Source organism: Tursiops truncatus, chromosome 8 (genome assembly GCF_011762595.2).
Source record: "Tursiops truncatus isolate mTurTru1 chromosome 8, mTurTru1.mat.Y, whole genome shotgun sequence".
Taxonomy (NCBI): Eukaryota; Metazoa; Chordata; class Mammalia; order Artiodactyla; family Delphinidae; genus Tursiops; species Tursiops truncatus.
Window position 1 is genome coordinate 70,304,242 of NC_047041.1, and position 18,823 is coordinate 70,323,064.

The 18,823-nt window shown below is 47.7% G+C and overlaps 1 protein-coding gene across 1 annotated transcript in view; it reads left to right on the forward strand.

Annotated features, from left to right (window-relative positions):
- Nucleotides 1-4,748, forward strand: part of OTOG (otogelin) — an 87,428-nt gene extending 82,680 nt beyond the window's left edge. Inside the window, exons 54-56 of the mRNA XM_033862603.2 lie at nucleotides 624-669; nucleotides 2,988-3,067; nucleotides 3,181-4,748. Coding sequence (XP_033718494.1) covers nucleotides 624-669; nucleotides 2,988-3,067; nucleotides 3,181-3,381 — 327 coding nt within the window. The 3' untranslated portion in view covers nucleotides 3,382-4,748. The remainder of the gene's footprint in view (nucleotides 1-623; nucleotides 670-2,987; nucleotides 3,068-3,180) is intronic.
- The last annotated feature ends 14,075 nt before the right edge of the window (nucleotides 4,749-18,823 follow it).

Sequence of the window (18,823 nt, forward strand, 5' to 3'; positions counted from 1 at the left end):
CATGTATGTGCTCACAAAACCACACACATATACTTAGACCCACGCTCACACACACATACAAACACACACACTTATTTACAAAGAACTGTCACATCCATCATTTTATCAATTTCACAGTAGAGGAGGAGGGCTATCAGAAATCATTGCCCCACTTTAGAGATGGGAAAACTAAGTCCAGAGCAAAGGGGTAGCTTATCCAGGGCTGAGATAGAGCCCAGGCCACTGACCCAAGTGGGTCAGTCCCTAACCCCTTCCCTCCCTGACCCTCTGTGCAGGAAACACTAAGGCGGACGACAGTACTGGGTGGGGGAGTGGTGCATAAGGAGAGCTGCCACTGGAAAAACAGGAGGCCCTGGCGCCCTGCACCATCTTTACCCAGCCTCCAGCCTCAGTGCCAGTGTCCCAACCAATTGCGTTAGCCCCTGTGGCTCTCAGTGGCCAGCTCAGGGGCCCCTTCCCCCTCTGGCCAGGGCCTGATGGACAATGGGGCCTGGAACTCCTGCCCTGGAGCATCATGGGAGGAAAGGAGTCTAGACTCTAGCAGTCTTTTTGCCTCTTGCTGGGATTCTTGGCTCCTGGCCTAGTATGTGGTCTCCTACCCACCTCTCCTCCTCTCCCTCTAGGCTGGGGGCTCGGTGGTACCTTCCTTGGAAGGATGCTGCAGGACATGTGAGTGAGCATGGCGGAGGCCAAGGGTGAGGGGCTCTGGTGGGGGGGACAAGGTGTCATGTTGGGGCTCAGAGGGCCAGGTTCCTGGCCTGGCGCCTCCAGTGGTGGCTCTTCAGGGGTGAGTAGTTGAAGGGATAACACCCCCGCCATGGGGCTCACGGCACAGACACAGATCTGCAGGTGGGCAGGGGCCATGCTCACATCCCTATCCCGACAAAAGGCCTCTGCTCCTGTTGGAGACGGGACATTGGGATGTTGGGTCCAGGAGGTCAGTAACTGACCAGCTGCTCTGCCACCTCCTGCCGTGGCCTGCCATGACCTCCAGCCGCGATGCCCCCACATGAATTCTCCCTGTGGTCAGGAGCCGTGTCATGGAGGTGGCTTCAGACCCATGGGCTCCCAGACTGAGTCTGAGTGAGAGCTCTGTGCGTCTGTCCTCACCCCTGGCCCCTGGAACCCGCAGCCCCAACTGCATGTGCGTCATGTTCCAATCAGCCTTAGGACCTTTGCCCGCATGCCTCCCATCCCCCAGGGCCCTCAGCCTTTCCTTGGAGAATTTTGGACCCTGTTATGTTCACTTCACATGTTCCAAGGAAACTGGGCTCAGTGCCTCATTGGCTGATCTCTGACCCACACCTCAATGTTCCCTGAATGTCCCGTGTGCTCCCTGTGACCCGTGTCCCTCTCCCCAGGTTCCCCGGGGACCCTGTTTCCTGTGGTCCCCGTTAGCCCCGCCTCTCCTCCACGGGTTAGTGTCCACTGCCACCCAGGTACTCCTCTCGGAAGCCCGCGGGACTGGAGGCGTGTAGCCGCGTTGCTATTTCTGCCAATGTCCCTTCTGCTAGGTGGCCCTGAGCTCTGGGGGTGGGGGAGGGGAGTGTGGTGCCCCTGCTCCTTGCCTCTGGCAAAGGCTGTAGGGCCAGCAGTGCATGCTGGGTAGCACGCTGCACCCCTGGGCTTGCATGGGAATGCTTCAGCAGTGCCCGCTCTCTTGGTGCCCAGTGCCCAATGCAACCACTGCTTTGCTACTGCTGGTTACTCAGCTGGTCTCAGTCCAGGACCCTGAGGCCATGGCCAGGACAGTTCTCAGTTCTCCTGTCTCCTGGGAGCAGAGAGGGAGGAAAAAGTGAACTTAGCTCTGGCCAGGAGACCTCCAGCCGGTGTGGTCAGAAACCTACTTGGTGAAACCCAGAGGCCAGAAGAGGGGATTCCACCCCATTTCCCACAGGCACCCCGGTGTCACAGAGGGAGTCTATGCATCTGGCAAATATTTATTTAGCACCAATACGTCAGGCCCTGTTCTAGGCACTGTAGACCCAGCATAAATGACACAGCCCCATAGAGCTGACGTTCTAATAGGAGAGACAGAAGAGCAAGTGAAATTACAGTAAGATGGATGCATCTGGTTTTATGGGCGCTGAAATTTATGCAATTGGTGGTGGGGGGGGCTTCATTAAGAATAAGAACACAAACTTACAAATCCATACCGAGGCAGGAAAGTGAAGATTTATTTAGAACAAGAGAACTCACAACAAATTGTGGAAGGAGGCTGTGCAAAGGAAGACCCTAAAGCTTACATGTCAAGAGCATCATTGCAAGGGTGTCTCTCAGGAAGGTGACAGTGCCCTGGATAGAAATAAGGAAGGGAGGGGTCAGGGAGGGAGGCTGGGTGGAGGCAGGATGTTGTAGTTTCAAGAAGAAGATCAGGAGAGGCCTTGGTGAGGCAGTAGTTGAGCAGGGGAGGGTGTAAGTGAGCCATGTGATTGGCTGTCTTTGGGAGGCATGGTCCAGGCAGAAGAAACTGTGTGCTTATCAGGTTCCATCTCTGTAACAGCCGTGTGAGGTGGGTGACTCCCGGCCCTGTCCTGTTTGATAGCTGTGGAAACCGAGTGATCCTGCTATGTGCGAGCACCGTGCTAGGGACTGGGGTTTCCATTCACTCAGGCAATTGCGGGATCTTAATGCTTGAGCTGAAGCTCAGAGCGGGGAGAGGAGACATCCAGGGTCGCCAGTGGATTAGAGACAGGCTTTGGGGCTGGGGTGGGCAGGCAGCTTGCCTCGTCCCCAAATCCTCGTCTTCCCTAGCCCAGAGTCCCCAGGCCGTCCCTGGCATCCTTCCCTGTCTCACCCATCTCCCCTGCCTTGTCACCTCCACCTCCTTCCAGGGCACTGAGCTAAAAGGGAGGGGCTCTAATGCATGGGCACTAACTCTGGTAGAGGGACCCTCCAGCATGACACTAACTGCCCCAGTCTGGCCCAGCCTGCTGCCCCGGGAGCACTTCTCGGCCGCAGCTTCCTCACCCACCCTGTCCCCCCAGGTAAAGAGGACGGACGCTCCTGCAAGAAGGTGACGATTCGCATGACCATCCGCAAGAATGACTGCAGGAGCAGCACCCCTGTGCGTGGCCCCCGCAAGGCGGGGGGGTGGGCGGGGTGCAGCCGAAGATGGGGATGGGGGGCTCTGGGGGATGGAAGCCACACAGGCTGCCTCACTGGCCTGCCCGTCTCCAGGTGAACCTAGTGTCCTGCGATGGGAGGTGTCCGTCCGCCAGCATCTACAACTACAACATCAACATCTTCGCCCGCTTCTGCAAGTGCTGCCGCGAGGTGGGCCTGCAGCGGCGTTCTGTGCAGCTCTTCTGTGCCGCCAACGCCACCTGGGTGCCCTACGTAGTGCAGGAGCCCACGGACTGTGCCTGCCAGTGGTCCTGAGGCCTGCGGGCTGGGGCGGGCTGGACCACTTTTTGCTTCCAGCTGACCCAGTGTAGGGTGGACGGGGGGCACTAAAGGTGTGGAGAGCTGGTACATGCTGAGCATGGAATGGCGGGCAGAGACACAGAGAGTGACTGGACGGGCCACACCGGCCCATCCTGGCTCCCTCTCTGGGCTCCCCCTCCTCCACATATGGGAGAGTGCCACAGCCTGGGGCTCAGGGAACTCAGCTCTGTCCCTGGCTTGAGGTCTGGGAAGGGCCCTCAGTCAGGGGCATCAGCCCCTGCACATCTGGGACTCTGGCTGCAGTGCTTTGGTAGAGGGGGTAAGAGTTTTCCTGAGAAGCCGGGACCAGGGCTGGACCCAAGACCCAGTGGAGGGGCCAGATGTGGTGGCCCATGCTCTTTCTCGACCCTTTTGACCACGGAAGAACCACAGACTCAGTAAAAGGAAAGGGGGCTTAAATTGAAACATCTAGGTCTGTGTATCGCTGCCCAGGAGGACTTCCCAGAAGCAAAGAGGGTGGGTTCCCAGGCGACGTGCTCTCGCCAATGTCTGTGAGGTCAGTTCCGGAGACTGGGGAGTAGACTCAGTGAGCTTCAAGCCCCCTGTAGCCCCAAGAGGGATGCCCTGGTATTCTGTTATTGACCTTGCAATTCAGGAAAGGATTTAGAAGAGCAGGGCCACGGCTGCTCCATACCCACCTACTCCCATCCCTCAAAACCGGCCTCCCTGGCCGGTGGGCTGGCTCTGGTGAGGTGTGGTGGATGAGTTGTGCTGGACCCTCCTCAGTGAGGGTCCAACTCATCCCCATGTGGCTGGACAGCCCCCCCCCTCTGAGGGCCCTAGGGTGTTTAATGATACCTTCAGCTTGCAAGGGCAGACCCTGGCTTTACAATGTGCCTCTTCTCCAAGAACATAGCAGAGCTGGTCTCTGGAGGGGCCCGAGTGTGAGTTCTGTGGCTCAGCCAGTTCCCAGCTTTCTACTTCATGGGATTGTCCAGCAGGAGAGCAACAGTCAGTGGAAAATGCAGGCCCTGTGCGTGTGCAGCCGCCTCTGAGCATTTCTCAGAGCCTTGTCTCTGAACCAGTGTGTCCTTCCTAAAGCCAGCCTAGGGCCCCCTCCACACCCCACCCTGTAGCCCTCTGACCCTACATACCACTTTGTGCTGCTGGGTCCAAAGGGCATGAACATGAGGTTGTTCAGACGCCAGCACTGCCCTGTATGTCTGGAGACATGTGGCTGCCCCGGTACCCCTACGATTGGGGTTGGGGCCCTGTTCCAGGATGGCCCCCAGCTGTTCTTGCAGCCTCTTTGTTCCTGTATCTGTGTTCTGTTTATATATCCAATAAACCACAGGAAGACATCAGACCTCTGAGCATCTCTGAAGGTGTCAGGTTTGCTTTGAATCTGAAGGAATTTCAGCTGTGAAGACGAAATCCTATTTTATGTCCGTGGAGGTCACCCTGACTTCTCTTGCCCCACCCGTGCCCAGCACTGTGCGCCACTCAGAGCAGGTCCTCCACGGGCATCTGCTGGTTTGAATTGAACTGATAGGAGGCTGGCTCCTAGAGGAGGGGTGGGGAGAAGGAAGAGGACTTTGGGAGCTGGAAAACTGGCACCCAGGTGAGGGGCCTGAGGAGTGGTCTGAGCTCTGTGGGGCCAGGGACAGATGCCTCTCACACAAGATGTGGACGGGTCAGGCCCTGAGAGTACGCTTCATGTTGGCCTCTCAACATTTCTGTCTTTATTTCCCTATTCTCTCATAGAGCTCGGTAAGCTTTGCAGCTACTGTTGACTGTGCTAAGGTTAGGGAGAATCTAGGGATCGGGTTGTTAGTGACGCTTCAACTTTAAAGTACTGTTGGCACAACTAAGAGGCAAATGGGAGAATGCTTTCCTGGGTTGAACCATTTGAGAAGGAATAGGAGAGGGGCAGCCTGAGGAAGCACCAGCCAATAAGAGGGGGAGACTACTAGGGCCTGGTTCAATGTTTGGATGCAAGGGCTCCACTCAGCCTGGAGGGGTAGAGCATTTCCTGTGAAGCTAACACTTGGAAAGTTTAGTTTTTATTTCACAAATATGTGTCTCCCCTCATGTTATATCTGTCTGCTAACATGAGCCCTGGGACTTTTCCTAATGAAAAGAAAGCTTTACAGCCTCTTAAGAAAAGAAAGCTTTACAGCCTCTTAAGATAAGCAGTGGATCAAAGAATAAGTCAGAGTAGAAATTAAACAGTATTATGATCCTCATGATTATGAAATTACAACACATTAAACTTGTGAGATGCAGCTAAAGAAGTACTTAGAGGGACATTTATAGCCTTAAATGCATACTTTATACTTCTTAATTTCCTATCGTTATAGCCAGAGGTGGGGTGGGGCAAAGCTTCTCCATCACTGATGATAATTAAAGGTTTGTAATCAGTCATTTTCTCAGCACAACACACTCCCTAAGTCACATATCAACAGCTTTCAGAGAGAGTTTTGAACCCTGAGTTCAACAGAACATGACTTTAAACCAGCCTTTAAAACCAACCTGATTTAAAATACTAATTCTATCATACAGCAAGATGTTTAGATTAAGACAAAGGTGGCTCTTTAGTCATTGCTGGAACCACAGTGTTCCTGGCTGTTCAGCCCTCACCTCACTACTACTCCCATCTGTTTACATTCATGTATAAGCAGGCAGACTTTGAACAGGACCACTCCTTGTTAGCTGTTGTGTAAACAGGCAGAGGGCACCAGCTCAAGCCAGGCAGTCTCAGCCTAAACATCTTCCTGCAGCCTTAGTTGGAAGGGTGGCCTCAGACTTTCAGAGGCCTGCTCTTCATAGCCTATCTATAACTGGTGACCCAGCTTTGCTGACTTGGCCCTCGTGGCTCCAGTTGGCAGCAGTTTCCAGGCTTCCTGTTCCACCCTCACTATATACTCACAGGTGGCCATAGATTCTGATGATCACACCAACTGCTGGAATCACAGTGTTTGTAGGTTTCCAACCCCCACCCAGGAACCCCCTCCTGCCTGCTTCTCCTGGAAGTCAACCTCACACACCAACCCTTTGGCTAAAACTCCCAGTCCTTTTCCCCTAGCTTCCTCCTGGGGAACCAACTCTTTTGGGCTAAGGCACTAGTGAAAGAGTAACAAGAAGCAAATCACCAACCAGCATGCTACCCTGCTCTGCACTGAGGGAAAATAGGAGAGGATGAGGATTTTAAACCTAAATCAGTGTTGCCCAATTGCCCTCAAAAAGCCAGTACCCAGGGCTTCCCTGGTGGCGCAGTGGTTGAGAGTCCGCCTGCCGATGCAGGGGACACGGGTTCGTGCCCTGGTCCGGGAAGATCCCACATGCTGCGGAGTGGCTGGGCCCGTGAGCCATGGCCGCTGAGCCTGCACGTCTGGAGCCTGGGCTCTGCAATGGGAGAGGCCACAACAGCGAGAGGCCCGCATACTGCAAAAAAAAAAAAAAAAAAAAAAAAAAAAGCCAGTACCCATAGTGTTGATATGAGTGTTCATTGATACAGAGTTGATTTACATTAAAAATATATACACCCTTTGACTAAGCCATCCTATTTCTAGACAGCTGTGGTAGGCTGAAATACAGACCTCCAAAAATGTCCACAGATTAGTACCAGGCACCTCTGAATATGTCCCTTACATGGTAAAAGGGACTTTGCAGATGTGATTAGGTTCAGGATCTTGTGGTGGGGAGATGATCCTGGATTATCCAGGTGGGCCCAATATAATCACAGGAGTATTTGTAAGAGTGAGGCAGGAGGATCAGCATCAGAGAGGGGAAATGTGATGACAGAAGCTGAGGCTGAATTTTGTGGTAATTTGTTACAGCAACAGGAAACTAATAGAGCATCTAAAGAAATAATTCGTACGAAGAGACATGTGCCAGGATGTTTATTGCAGCATTGTCTTAAGTTAAAAAATATTGGTGTGACTTCCCTGGTGGCACAGTGGTTAAGACTCCATGCTCCCAATGCAAGGGACCCGGCTTTGATCCCTGGTCAGGGAACTAGGTCCCACATGCATGCCACAGCTATGGAGTCTGCCTGCCGCAACTAAGACCCGGCGCAACCAAATAAATAAATATTAAAAAAATATATATATATATTGGTAACAACTTTAAATGCCTATCAGTAGGGAATGATTAAATAACCTGGTACAGCCACATTGTAGAATATTATATAGCCCTTTTGTAAACTGATACAGTGGGCTCTCCAGGATATGTTAAATGAAGAAAGGAAATTGTGGATCAGTTCCCATAGAATGACCTGCTTCCTTTATGCTTCTATGTGGGGACACACACACACACACACACACACACACACACACACATACACACACACACCCATTATATCCCTCTCATTACACTGAAGGGTTTTCAGGACTGAGGAGGCCCTTCCTGGCTGTTTGGGCCAGCTGGTTCAATGGCAGCATTGGTCTTAGAACAGCCTATTTGGTTCTGAGGGTCCCAAAATCTGTCGTTGTGTACAGAAGGATGAAGTAACCACCCCAGAATAGACTCAAGGCATATCTATAGCATCATCCCCATCCTTTGTTTCCTATCCACTCTATGCACATGACTTAAAGCTTGAGGGAACCCTGGAGGCCACACACCAGACAGGTAAGGAAACAGAAGCCTAGGACCCAGCCGCTCAGAAAGCTGGTAGCCGAGCTGGGCGGCTGCCCAGTCTGCAGCCCCCTGTGACGTATTTGCCAACACGAGGGGTTCTGAGCCCCAGAACTATCCCATTTTCCGTGCTTCAGGCTCAAGTTCCCGCCCTGATTTTCTGGGCTTAATCCTCTTCCTGTGGAAATCAATAAGGACATTGTGATGGAATGATTCACGTTCAAGGTCAGGCCGGAGCAAATTGGAGGCGACATGCTGATTTTACTGCCCTCACTTAAAGGAGAGCCAATCCTGCTCACAGACCCCTTAACCCTTTCTTCACCACTCCCGTCGCTGTGTCAGCACCTGCCCCGCGCTGGCTTCAGCCTTCTCCTCCAGGCCTAGGTCTCTGGGGTCTGTTTGTCCATGTGTGGCCCTGCCTTTTACATCTCCCCAAGGCTCTGACCCCACAGGCCTTGGAGTGTCACGCACTTGTCGTGGTGGTTTGGGGAAGGCAGATGGCAACCACAGTACTGAATCAAACAGGAACAACTTCAAGGTGAAGGTTAAACGCTGCCTGTGTAAGTTCACTGGCCATGTCCTGCCCCAGGAAATCTCCTCAAAGCAGAGTGTCTCCTCCTTCCAATCTTCTTTTCAGAGTTCCAGTCCCCCTCTTCCCTGATTTCTTGGGTTGCCCAACATGGGATGATGGAGGAGCGGGGGGACGAAATTCTTTCTTTCTTTCTTTCTTTTTTTTTTTTTTATGGTGTTCCTGGGTAGCTGGAACCTTGCATCCAAAATGATTCAGACACCCTGGCTCCTCTGTCTGGAGGGTCCACCATCTTCAGCACGAGCCTTCCAAAAGTGCCATGCTCCTCTGCAGCAAGCCAGCCCCGGGGAAGTGCAGGAAGCATGCACTGAAGGTTTGGGGGAGCAGGACTGAAAGTGGCCGGCTCTCTTCCACGTGCATCCCACTGGCCAGAACTCATGTACATGGCCACACCTAACTGCAAGGGAGGCTGGGAAATGTAGTCCAGCTGTGTGCCTGGGAAGAAGAGGAGATGGTTCTGGTGGACAATGTCTTCTCGGTGAGGAAGCAGAGATAGTGTGGACAACGCTAAGGAGTTTGGCTGAGAAAACAGAAGAGAGATAGGGCATGAGGTCAAGGGAAGGTTTGTTTGTTTGCTGGTTTGAGGAAGGCAGTGACTTGACCATATGTCCTGGAAGGAGCCAGTGGAGAGAGCAGTAGGGTTTTGCTAGGAGAGAGATCAAGGATCTCAGAGATTGCATGGCTGGCATGAGGAGGGCCAGTGATGGATAAAGGTGCCTCTGGCTGGATAGACCCTGCCCTAGATCTCTATTTATCTCTGTCTCCCCAGTGTCTAACACAGGGCACTGAAAACTGAGAATGAACATGCCTTTATTTTTTTAATTAAAAAAAAATTTTTTTAACATGTCTTTAAACGTGAAAGCGAGGGGGTCCGGGCAGCAAGCAGTTAAAGGGTATGGGGTGGGCAGAGTGGGGGGCCAGGTGCCCCCCACATACCGTGGCAGTGCCAGTTAATCCCGTGCAGCAGGCAGGAAGCCTGCACAGCTGTCCTTCCCAAGCTGGAACTGTACCCCAACCCGGCCCTTTGCCCAGAGGTCCTGGCAACCCAGGGACTGGGGTGGGGTTGCGGGGGAAGATGGGTGGGCAACATGGAGGGTAACTGGTCCAGCCCCTGCACCCCTGGAGAACTTGTTCTCCAGAGCCGAGCATTCTCTAGGCTTGCTGCTCAGCCCTCACTCACCATGAAGCCCCACCTCCCTCTGGGCCAGTGTCATCCCAGGCAGCTCAAACCCAAACTCAGTCCCTGTTCCTCCTGCACCGCGTCTGTTCCTGCCTCTGCATGGCCTATGGCCTGTGCCTCACCTGGAATGTCCTTTTCCTCCCTCTCCCTAGGCAGTTCTTGCCTACCCTTTAGACCAGCCCCGGCTCCCACCCTCACCGCAAAACCCCAGCCCACAGAATCCTTCTCTTTGGCCGTTAGCACCGCCCTCCACCCCCAGCCCTACATTCTGCCTCTCTGGGGTGTCCCATGCCAGCCTGTGTCTATGCTGTGCTCAGGGAAGCAGGATGCAGGCCAGGCTTCAGCATTCACTTATTATTCACCCACATCTCACTGACAACCCAGGAGGAAACTAAGGCTCAGAGAAGTTAAGCAACTGCACAGCTAGAGCGTGAGGGAGTCAGGACTTGAGCCCAAGCTTGCTTAACTCCAGAGCCCACACTCATACTTTCCTCTTCCACCCAGGAGGAGCAGTAGCATGAAGGGGATTGCTGGGTGCCTGGTAGCTAGGATTCTGGCCCCTTTTCCTCCATTAAGCCAGAGGGGACAGTGGAAAGAGGGCTCTAGTCTCTCTTCAGCTAGTTACCATTTACAGGAACATTGGCAAATTTCAAGCTTCAGTCCCTCATTGTGAAGAGGGGTGACAGGTTCTGCATCTTAGGGTTGGCATGAGGGTCAAATGAGATCATGGATGGGAACGGGCTGGACAACTGCAGAGGCTGTGGCTGTGTGTGAGGCTGCCTGGCTGAGCCAGCTGTGCCCAGGACAGGAGAAAAGAAGAGGCCAAGAGTCCAACCCAGCCCCAGCCTACCCTTCATGCAGGGGCTCTGGGGCTCACTTCTAAGCCTTTGCCTCTGCTGGGCCCCAGACCACTGTGTATCCAGCCTCCATTCTACTGAACCTGACCATCATTTCCAGATTGCTGGAGCTGAAGATGGAGCAGGATGCAGTGAAGAGCCTGGATTATGGGCTCAGGCTCTGTCTCTGAACAGCTGTGTGATTTATTCTCTCCAAATCTCAGTTTCCTCGTCACTAAAATGGGAGAATCTGGCAAAGTGATGGTGAGAATGTTTATCGAGAAAGCACCTGGCCTATAGTAGACGTTTAATGAGTGGAGCTGCTATTACCACTATGGGCAGAACCTTAAAGATCATCTTCAAATTCCACATTTTCAGGAGCAGAAAATAGATCCTAGAGAGACAGTGACCTACCCAAGCACTCACTGCAAAGTGAGCAACAGTGGAGGAAGCACCAGACTCCAAACCCAGTGCTCCTTTCATTGCATCCTCCAGGGAGTCTTCCCTGAGCTCCAATCCAGGCCGGGCCTCACTGCTCTGACCTCATGGTCTCCACTGTCTGAATCACCTGCTGGGCCTTCCACAAGATTTGTCTCCTTCTGAGACAGGACCCGAGCCTCTTACTCCTGCTCTAGCCTCCCCAGAAGTAACTGTCACAAGGCTGGGTCCTCTGCAAGGTGTTCAGGTCCAACCAGGGACATTCCCTGGACTTGGCTGAGCTAGGTGACATCAATTCCCAGGATGGAGGGGAGAGAGAAGTAAGAGAGGGAAGGGTTAAAGGCTTGGCAGCTGGGGAGGGCAGCCTGCAGACGGCCCAGCCCAGCACTGGGAGGCCTGCACCATTCCATTCCTTTGCAGATCAGTTACACCCAGCTGTCTCCCTCCCCACCGCCAGTGCCCCTTGGATTAGGCGGGAAAGGATCCCCGGCCTGCAGCCTGCACACGGCCCATGGGGAACAGCGCCTGCAGCCCACGCCTCTGCGACAGCTGCTGAGTGTCAGGCAAGAACATAGATCAGCAGGATCCTGGCCGAGGTGCACCCAGCCCGGGCCCTGCCCCCAACATGTGCAGGAGGGGCCGCCTGAGGAGGAAGGGGGGTCTGTAAGGGATTTGGGAGGTACAGGGAAGGGACTGCTCCCAAAAATATCTCCTCTGCCCATATGTCACTGTGCCTCAAATTCCACCATTAGACATCTTGGAAACTTTGGGTCTTCCAAAGACACCAGTTAAAAACTACATTCCATGGAGTAGCTGGCATTCTTATGCACTGCTTGATGGAAATATCTTGATAAATTTTATGAAAATTTTATTAGACAAAGTATGAAGTCCTTCAAAAATGTCTATGCCTTTGTCTCAGTGTTTCCACTGAGGACTTTAACTTAAAGAAGAATTTAACTTAAATAGTTTATAATGTGGAAAAAATATTGTGGGCTATAGTTTTGAGATTAAAAAAGCCATATGAAACGTCAAAGAAAAGTTTTAAACTAGAAAATTCTGTACCTGTATTGAAAAACAGGAAACAATTCCATCGATAGTTCAGATATATGAAATTTCTGGAAGCTATGAAGCAAATGGGGGAGAGCACAGTGTATAGGTTGGACAGACTGCCTGGGTTCCAATCATGGTTGCTTCACTTACTAGTTCTGTGACATTGGCAAGTTACTGAACCTCTCTGAACTTCAGTTTCCTCAACTGTAAAATTGGAATAATAATTACAATAGTTGTGAGAATTATGCAAAGGTTAAAAGAGTTCATATGTGGGAGACATCTTTGTGATCCTTTCATAAGAAGAACCAGCGTGGGCTTCCCTGGTGGCACAGTGGTTGAGAGTCCGCCTGCCAATGCAGTGGACACTGGTTCGTGCCCCAGTCCGGGAAGATCCCACATGCCGTGGAGTGTCTGGGCCCGTGAGCCATGGCCGCTGAGCCTGCGCGTCCAGAGTCTCTGCTCTGCAATGGGAGAGGCCACAACAGTGAGAGGCCCGCGTACAGCAAAAAAAAAAAGAAGAACCAGCGTCACCCGATGAATGAATGGTTGTGGTATGTCTCTCCCCACCTCCCACCTACATGCTTGCTGAGGAACCCCACAGGGTACCAAATCTAATTAATCTTGACTTTTATTATAAATATTATCAGTCAATTAAAACTCACTGGCTATTTGAAAATGATGGATGACCCAAAAATAGTGTCCAAGTTGAGATGGCAGGGGAAATTTCCCTCAATGAAATACCGTTAATTCGAGAAACAGGAAAAACATGAATACTATTCTCATTAACATTCCCAGGATGACTCATATCAGGATATTTAATTGTCCATAAAGTAGGAGGCTTATATATAAAAGCATAGTCAAAAAACGAAAGAGAGTTTTTAGAAATTGAAAACATACATGACCTCATAACAGAGTACTACGCAAATTGCATACTTACCCTGCAATTATAAGCAACTAGAAAATTGGACAAAATACATGAAATATGTGTCTTCAGACATCAGCAAACAGGCAGTGCAGGGCTGGGACCCCCAAGGCAAGGGAAACAAATGAAGTGAGTCTTACTAAAAATCTCCAACTATCTGCCTGAAGGCCTTTTCTGGAACAAAGTGCAGATAGGGGGAAGCCCAGAAGTGCATGGTGGTCTCACTGAGTTGAGGAGACAGAGATCAAATTCAGAAAGTCTGAAGCAACTGGAATTTGTGTGGCAGACTACCAAAGCAGAGGGAACTATGTAGAGAAAGAGCTCCAGAAACCTGCGTAGATTACATCTGTTGCCGAATACTAAGTGCACAGGTGTAGGGTGGACATTTATAAAGCTGGGCAAAGAACTACTGAGTAATTGTCAACTGAGCAGTTCCTGGAGCTTACACAGGTCTGGGAGACATTCAAGTGCTTACCAGTCAGAATGGAGAGACCTCACTGAACATCAGCACACTTAACTGAGTCTCCAGAAAAGGTCATACCTTAGAAATAGGACTGGATAAATAGAAATAGGAATAGGTAAACACTAACCCTAGGGTAAATCCTATCCTAAACCTACCCTAATTAAGGCTTGAAACAAACCTCAAATTGACCATGCTGTTACACAACTAACTTAACTATAAGACCCAACAGAATCTAAATATTCTTTAGAAAAAAACCCAGATACTCAACAACATAATAATGTCTAGAATTCAATAAAAATTACTAGGCATGCAAAGAGGCTGGAAAAATTGACTCATGACAATGAGAACAATCAGTCCAATGGAAACAGACATAGAAATGACAAAGATGATGATAATAGCAGACAAGGAGTTAAAAATAGCTACTATAAATATGCTCAAGAAGCAGAGAAAAATATGAACATAGTGAGGAAAGAAATGGAAGATATAAATAAAGAAAATGGAACTTCTAGAGGTGAAAACACAAAATTTTTAATGAAAATGGGATTAAGAATAGATTAGAGACTTCAGAAGAAAAGATCAGTGAACTTGAGGACATAATAAGAGAAACTAACCTAAATGAATTACAGGCTGAAAAAAATGAATAGCACCTCAGTGACCTATAAAATAATATGAAGAGATTTTTAAAATACATGTAATTTAAGGCCCAGAAGGAGAGAAGAAGGGAAAGAAAAAAGTTATCTTAAGAAATAATGGCTGAATCCAGAGTATATAGAGAACTCCTACAACTCAACAACTAAAAAACAAACGACACAATTTTTAAAAGGGCAAAGGACTTGAACAGACATTTCTCCAAAGACTATATCCAAATGGCTAAGTAGCACAAGAAAAGATGCTCACTATCAATAATCATTAGGGAAATGAGACTCAAAAGAACAATGAGACACAACTTCACACTCATCAGTGTAGCTACTATTCAAAAAAAGTAACACATGTTGGTGAGGATGCAGAGAAACTTGAACACTTGTTCACTACTGGTGGGCATGTAAAATTGTATAGCCACTATGGAAAACAAAGTTTTCCCTTAAAATTAAAAATGGAATTAACACATGATCCAGAAATTGCACTTCTGGGTATATATTTAAAAGATTTGATAGTAGGGACACAAACAGATGTTTGTACACTCATGTTTACAGCAGTTTTATTCACAATAACCAAAATGCAGAATCAACCCAATTGTCCATTGATGGATGGATGGATAAACACTCAATGTTTATACATACAATGGAATATTATTCAGCCTCAAAAAGGAAGAAAAGTCTAACACTTGCTAAGGATGAGCCTTGAAGGCATTATGCTAAATGAAATAAGCCAGTCACAAAAGGACAAATACTATATGATTCCACTTACATGGTATTTAGAGTAGCTTAGCTTTGTGGTTAGCCAATGAATTGGACAGAAGTTATGCTTAAACACTGCAAAATCGGGACTTCCCTGGTGGCAGAGTGGTTAAGAATCTGCCTGCCAATGCAGGGGACACGGGTTCAAGCCCTCCCCAGGAAGATCCCACATGCCGTGGAGCAACTAAGCCTGTGCCCCACAACTACTGAAGCCTGCATGCCTAGATCCCATGCTCCACAACAAAAGAAGCCACTGCAACGAGAAGCCCGCGCACTGCAACAAAGAGTAGCCCCCGCTCGCCACTAGAGAAAGTCCACGTGCAGCAATGAAGACACCACGCAGCCAAAAATAAATGACTAAATTTATATTAAAAAACAAACAAACAAAAATACCTCAAAATCCACAAGGCCCTGTACTCTGCTTATCAACCTATGTGTGGGTTGACAAGTGCACTCAAATTTTCAGTCATGGTACTGACATAAGACTAACACATAGATCAATGGAATAGAATTGAGAGCCCAGAAATAAACCCATACATTTATGGTCATTTAATTTTTGACAAGGGTGCCAAGACAATTCAATGAAGAAAGAATAATCTTTTCAACAAATGGTGCTGGAACAACTCATGCAAAAAGTGAAGTTGGACCCATTCCTTACACTATACACAAAGATTAACTCCAAATGGATTATAGAACTAAATGTAAGAGGTAAAACAATAAAACTCTTAGAAGAAAATATAGGAGTAAATTTCCATGACCTTGGGTTAAGTAAAGCATTCTTAGATGTGACATAAAAAGCTCAAGAGACAAAAGAAAAACAGATACTTTGAATCTCATCAAAATGAAAATTTTATGCTTCAAAAGACAACATCAAAAAAGTAAAAAATAAACAAACAAACAAAACTTCACAGATGGGAGAAAATATTTGCAAACTTTATGTCTGCTAAGGGACTTGTGTCCATAATAAATAAAGAACCCTTACAAATCAACAGTAAACAACAAAAACAGCAACAACAAAATCCAGAAAATGCAGTTTTTTAAAATGGACAGAAAATTTGAATAGATGTTTCTCCAAAGAATACGTATAAATGTTCAATAAGCACATGAAAACATGGTCATTAGCCATCAGGGAAATGTAAATAAAATGCAAAATGAGATACCACTTTGCATCCACTAGAACAGCTATAATCAAAAAGTCTTATTGCTCTTATAACAGGTGTCGGAGAGGATGTGAACAAACTGAAATCCTCATACATTGCTAGCAGGAATGTAAAATGATGCAGCCATCTTGAAAAACAGTCTAGTAGTTTCTCAAAATTTTAATCATATGGTTTCCATATGACCCAGCAATTCCTCACCTAGGTATAAACCCAAATGAACTGAAAATATACGTCATGCAGAAAATGTTCAGCAGTGTTCATGGCAGCATTATACTTAATAGTGAAAAAGTGGAAACAACCCAAATGTCTATCATCTGATGAATGAATAAATATAATTTCGCACAAGGAATATTATTCAGTCATAAAAGTAAATGCCATACCGATAAATGCTACAACATGGATGAACTTTGAAAATAGTATGCTAAGTGAAAGAAGTCAGTCACAAAAGACCATGTACTGTAATTCTATTTATATGACTTGTCCATATACACAAATCTATAGGAATGGAAAGTAGATTTGAGGTTTCTTAGGACTGGAGGGTGTTGAGGGACATGAGGAATGACTGCTAATGTATACAGGGCTTTTCAGGGGTGATGAAAATGTTCTACAATTGATTATGGTGATGGTTGCACAACTCTGTGAAGGAAATAAAAGAACATTTATTGATACACTTTAAAGGGGTGAATTGTATGGTATGTGAATTATATCTAGATAAAGCTGATATATATATATATATTCAGATACATAAGCAATGATTGTCAGACCAGATAAGCAAAGCAAGAACTAACTATATGCTGACTCCAAGAGGCAACTTTTAGATTCAAAAAGGCAAATAATTTGAAAGAAAAGAATGGAAATTTGTATATTCTGCAAATGGTAACCATGATAGAGTTGGAAAGGCTATATTAACATCAGACAAAATAGACTTTAAGAAAATAAATATTCTTAGAGACAAAGAAGAATGTTTCATAAAGATAAAATGCTGAATACATCAGGAAGGTACAACAGTTATACATGTAGAAGCATTTTACAACAGATGCCCAAAATACATGAACAAAACCTGACATAACTGAAAGGAGAAATAGACAATTCAACAAATATAGTTTAAAATGTTAATATCCTTCCCTCAGAAATTGATAGAAAAATTAGACAGAAAATCATCAATAAGAGCACTTGAACAACACTGTCAACCAACTTGACCTAAATGATGTATAGATATATCATTCCATGAACAGTGGTGACATAAACAATTTTCAAGCTCAAATGGGCCATTCCCCAGGAAAGACTATATGTTATATTATTAAATGAACCTCAATAAATTCAAAAGGAATGTAGTCATACAGATGATTTCCCCAGTCATGGAATCATGTCAGAAATCAACCAAAGAAAAAATCTGGGAAATCTCAAAATACATGGAAATTAAACAACATACTTCTAAATAAACAAAAGAAAAATCTCAAGTGAAACTGAAAATATCTTGAACAGAATGGAAAGGAAAAAAAAATATATTTTTAAATTATGGGATGCAGTTAAAGTAGTCCTTAGAGGAAAATGTATAGTTTTAAACATATATTAGAAAGAAAAAAAGCTTCAGAGTCAATAATCTGAGTTTTTACCTCCAGAGGCCATAAAATGAAGCCTGAATCAAACTCCAAGTAAGCAGAGGACATTAATAATAAAAAACAGAGCAGAAACCAATGAAATAGAAAAAAGAAAAACAATGGCAAAAGCAAATAAAGCCAGAAATTAATTCTTTGATGAGATCAACAAAACTGATGAACTTTAGCCAAATTGACCAAGAACAGAAGAGAGAAGGCACAAATTACCAAAATCAGGAATAAATGAAAGCAGGAACATCACAATAGATGCTACAGAATTATAAGGGAGTATCATGAATAACTTTATGCCAACAAATTAGAAAAGTTAAAGTTTTAAAAATTCGGGACTTCCCTGGTGGTGCAGTGGTTGGGAGTCTGCCTGCCAATGCAGGGGACACGGGTTCGAGCCCTGGTCCGGGAAGATCCCACATGCCGCGGAGCAACTAAGCCCCTGCACCACAACTACTGAGCTTGCGCTCTAGAGCCTGTGAGCCACAACTACTGAGCCGGCGTGCCACAACTACTGAAGCCTGTGCACCTAGAGCCCGTGCTCCGCAACAAAGAAAAGCCACCTCAATGAGAAGCCCACGCACTGCAATGAAGAGTAGCCCCCACTCACCGCAACTAGAGAAAGCCCATGCGCAACAACAAAGACCCAATGCAGCCAAAAATAAATAAATAAATTTATTTGGGGGAAAAAAAAGGTTAAGCACAGACAATCCTTGATCAGTTTGCTTGATCAAGAACATTTGTTCTGGGCTTCCCTGGTGGCGCAGTGGTTGAGAGTCCGCCTGCCGATGCAGGGGACACGGGTTCGTGTCCTGGTTCAGGAGGATCCCACATGCCGCGGAGTGGCAGGGCCTGTGAGCCATGCCCGCTGAGCCTGCGCGTCCGGAGCCTGCGCTCCGCAGCGGGAGAGGCCGCAACAGTGAGAGGCCCGCGTACCGCAAAAAAAAAAAAAAAAAAAAAAGAACATTTGTTCTTTCCCTTCCATCCAAACTCCCCAACCCACAGTTATGCACCTTTCAATGCCTCAGCGATCTTCGAACACCCTTGACATACAGTCTACATCACTAGCCAGCACATGTGTGTGCACCTACCCACATGCACATGCAAAAAAAGCTGCCTCACACAACGCTACGCTTCTTGCGGGCAGCACCTTCTGGTA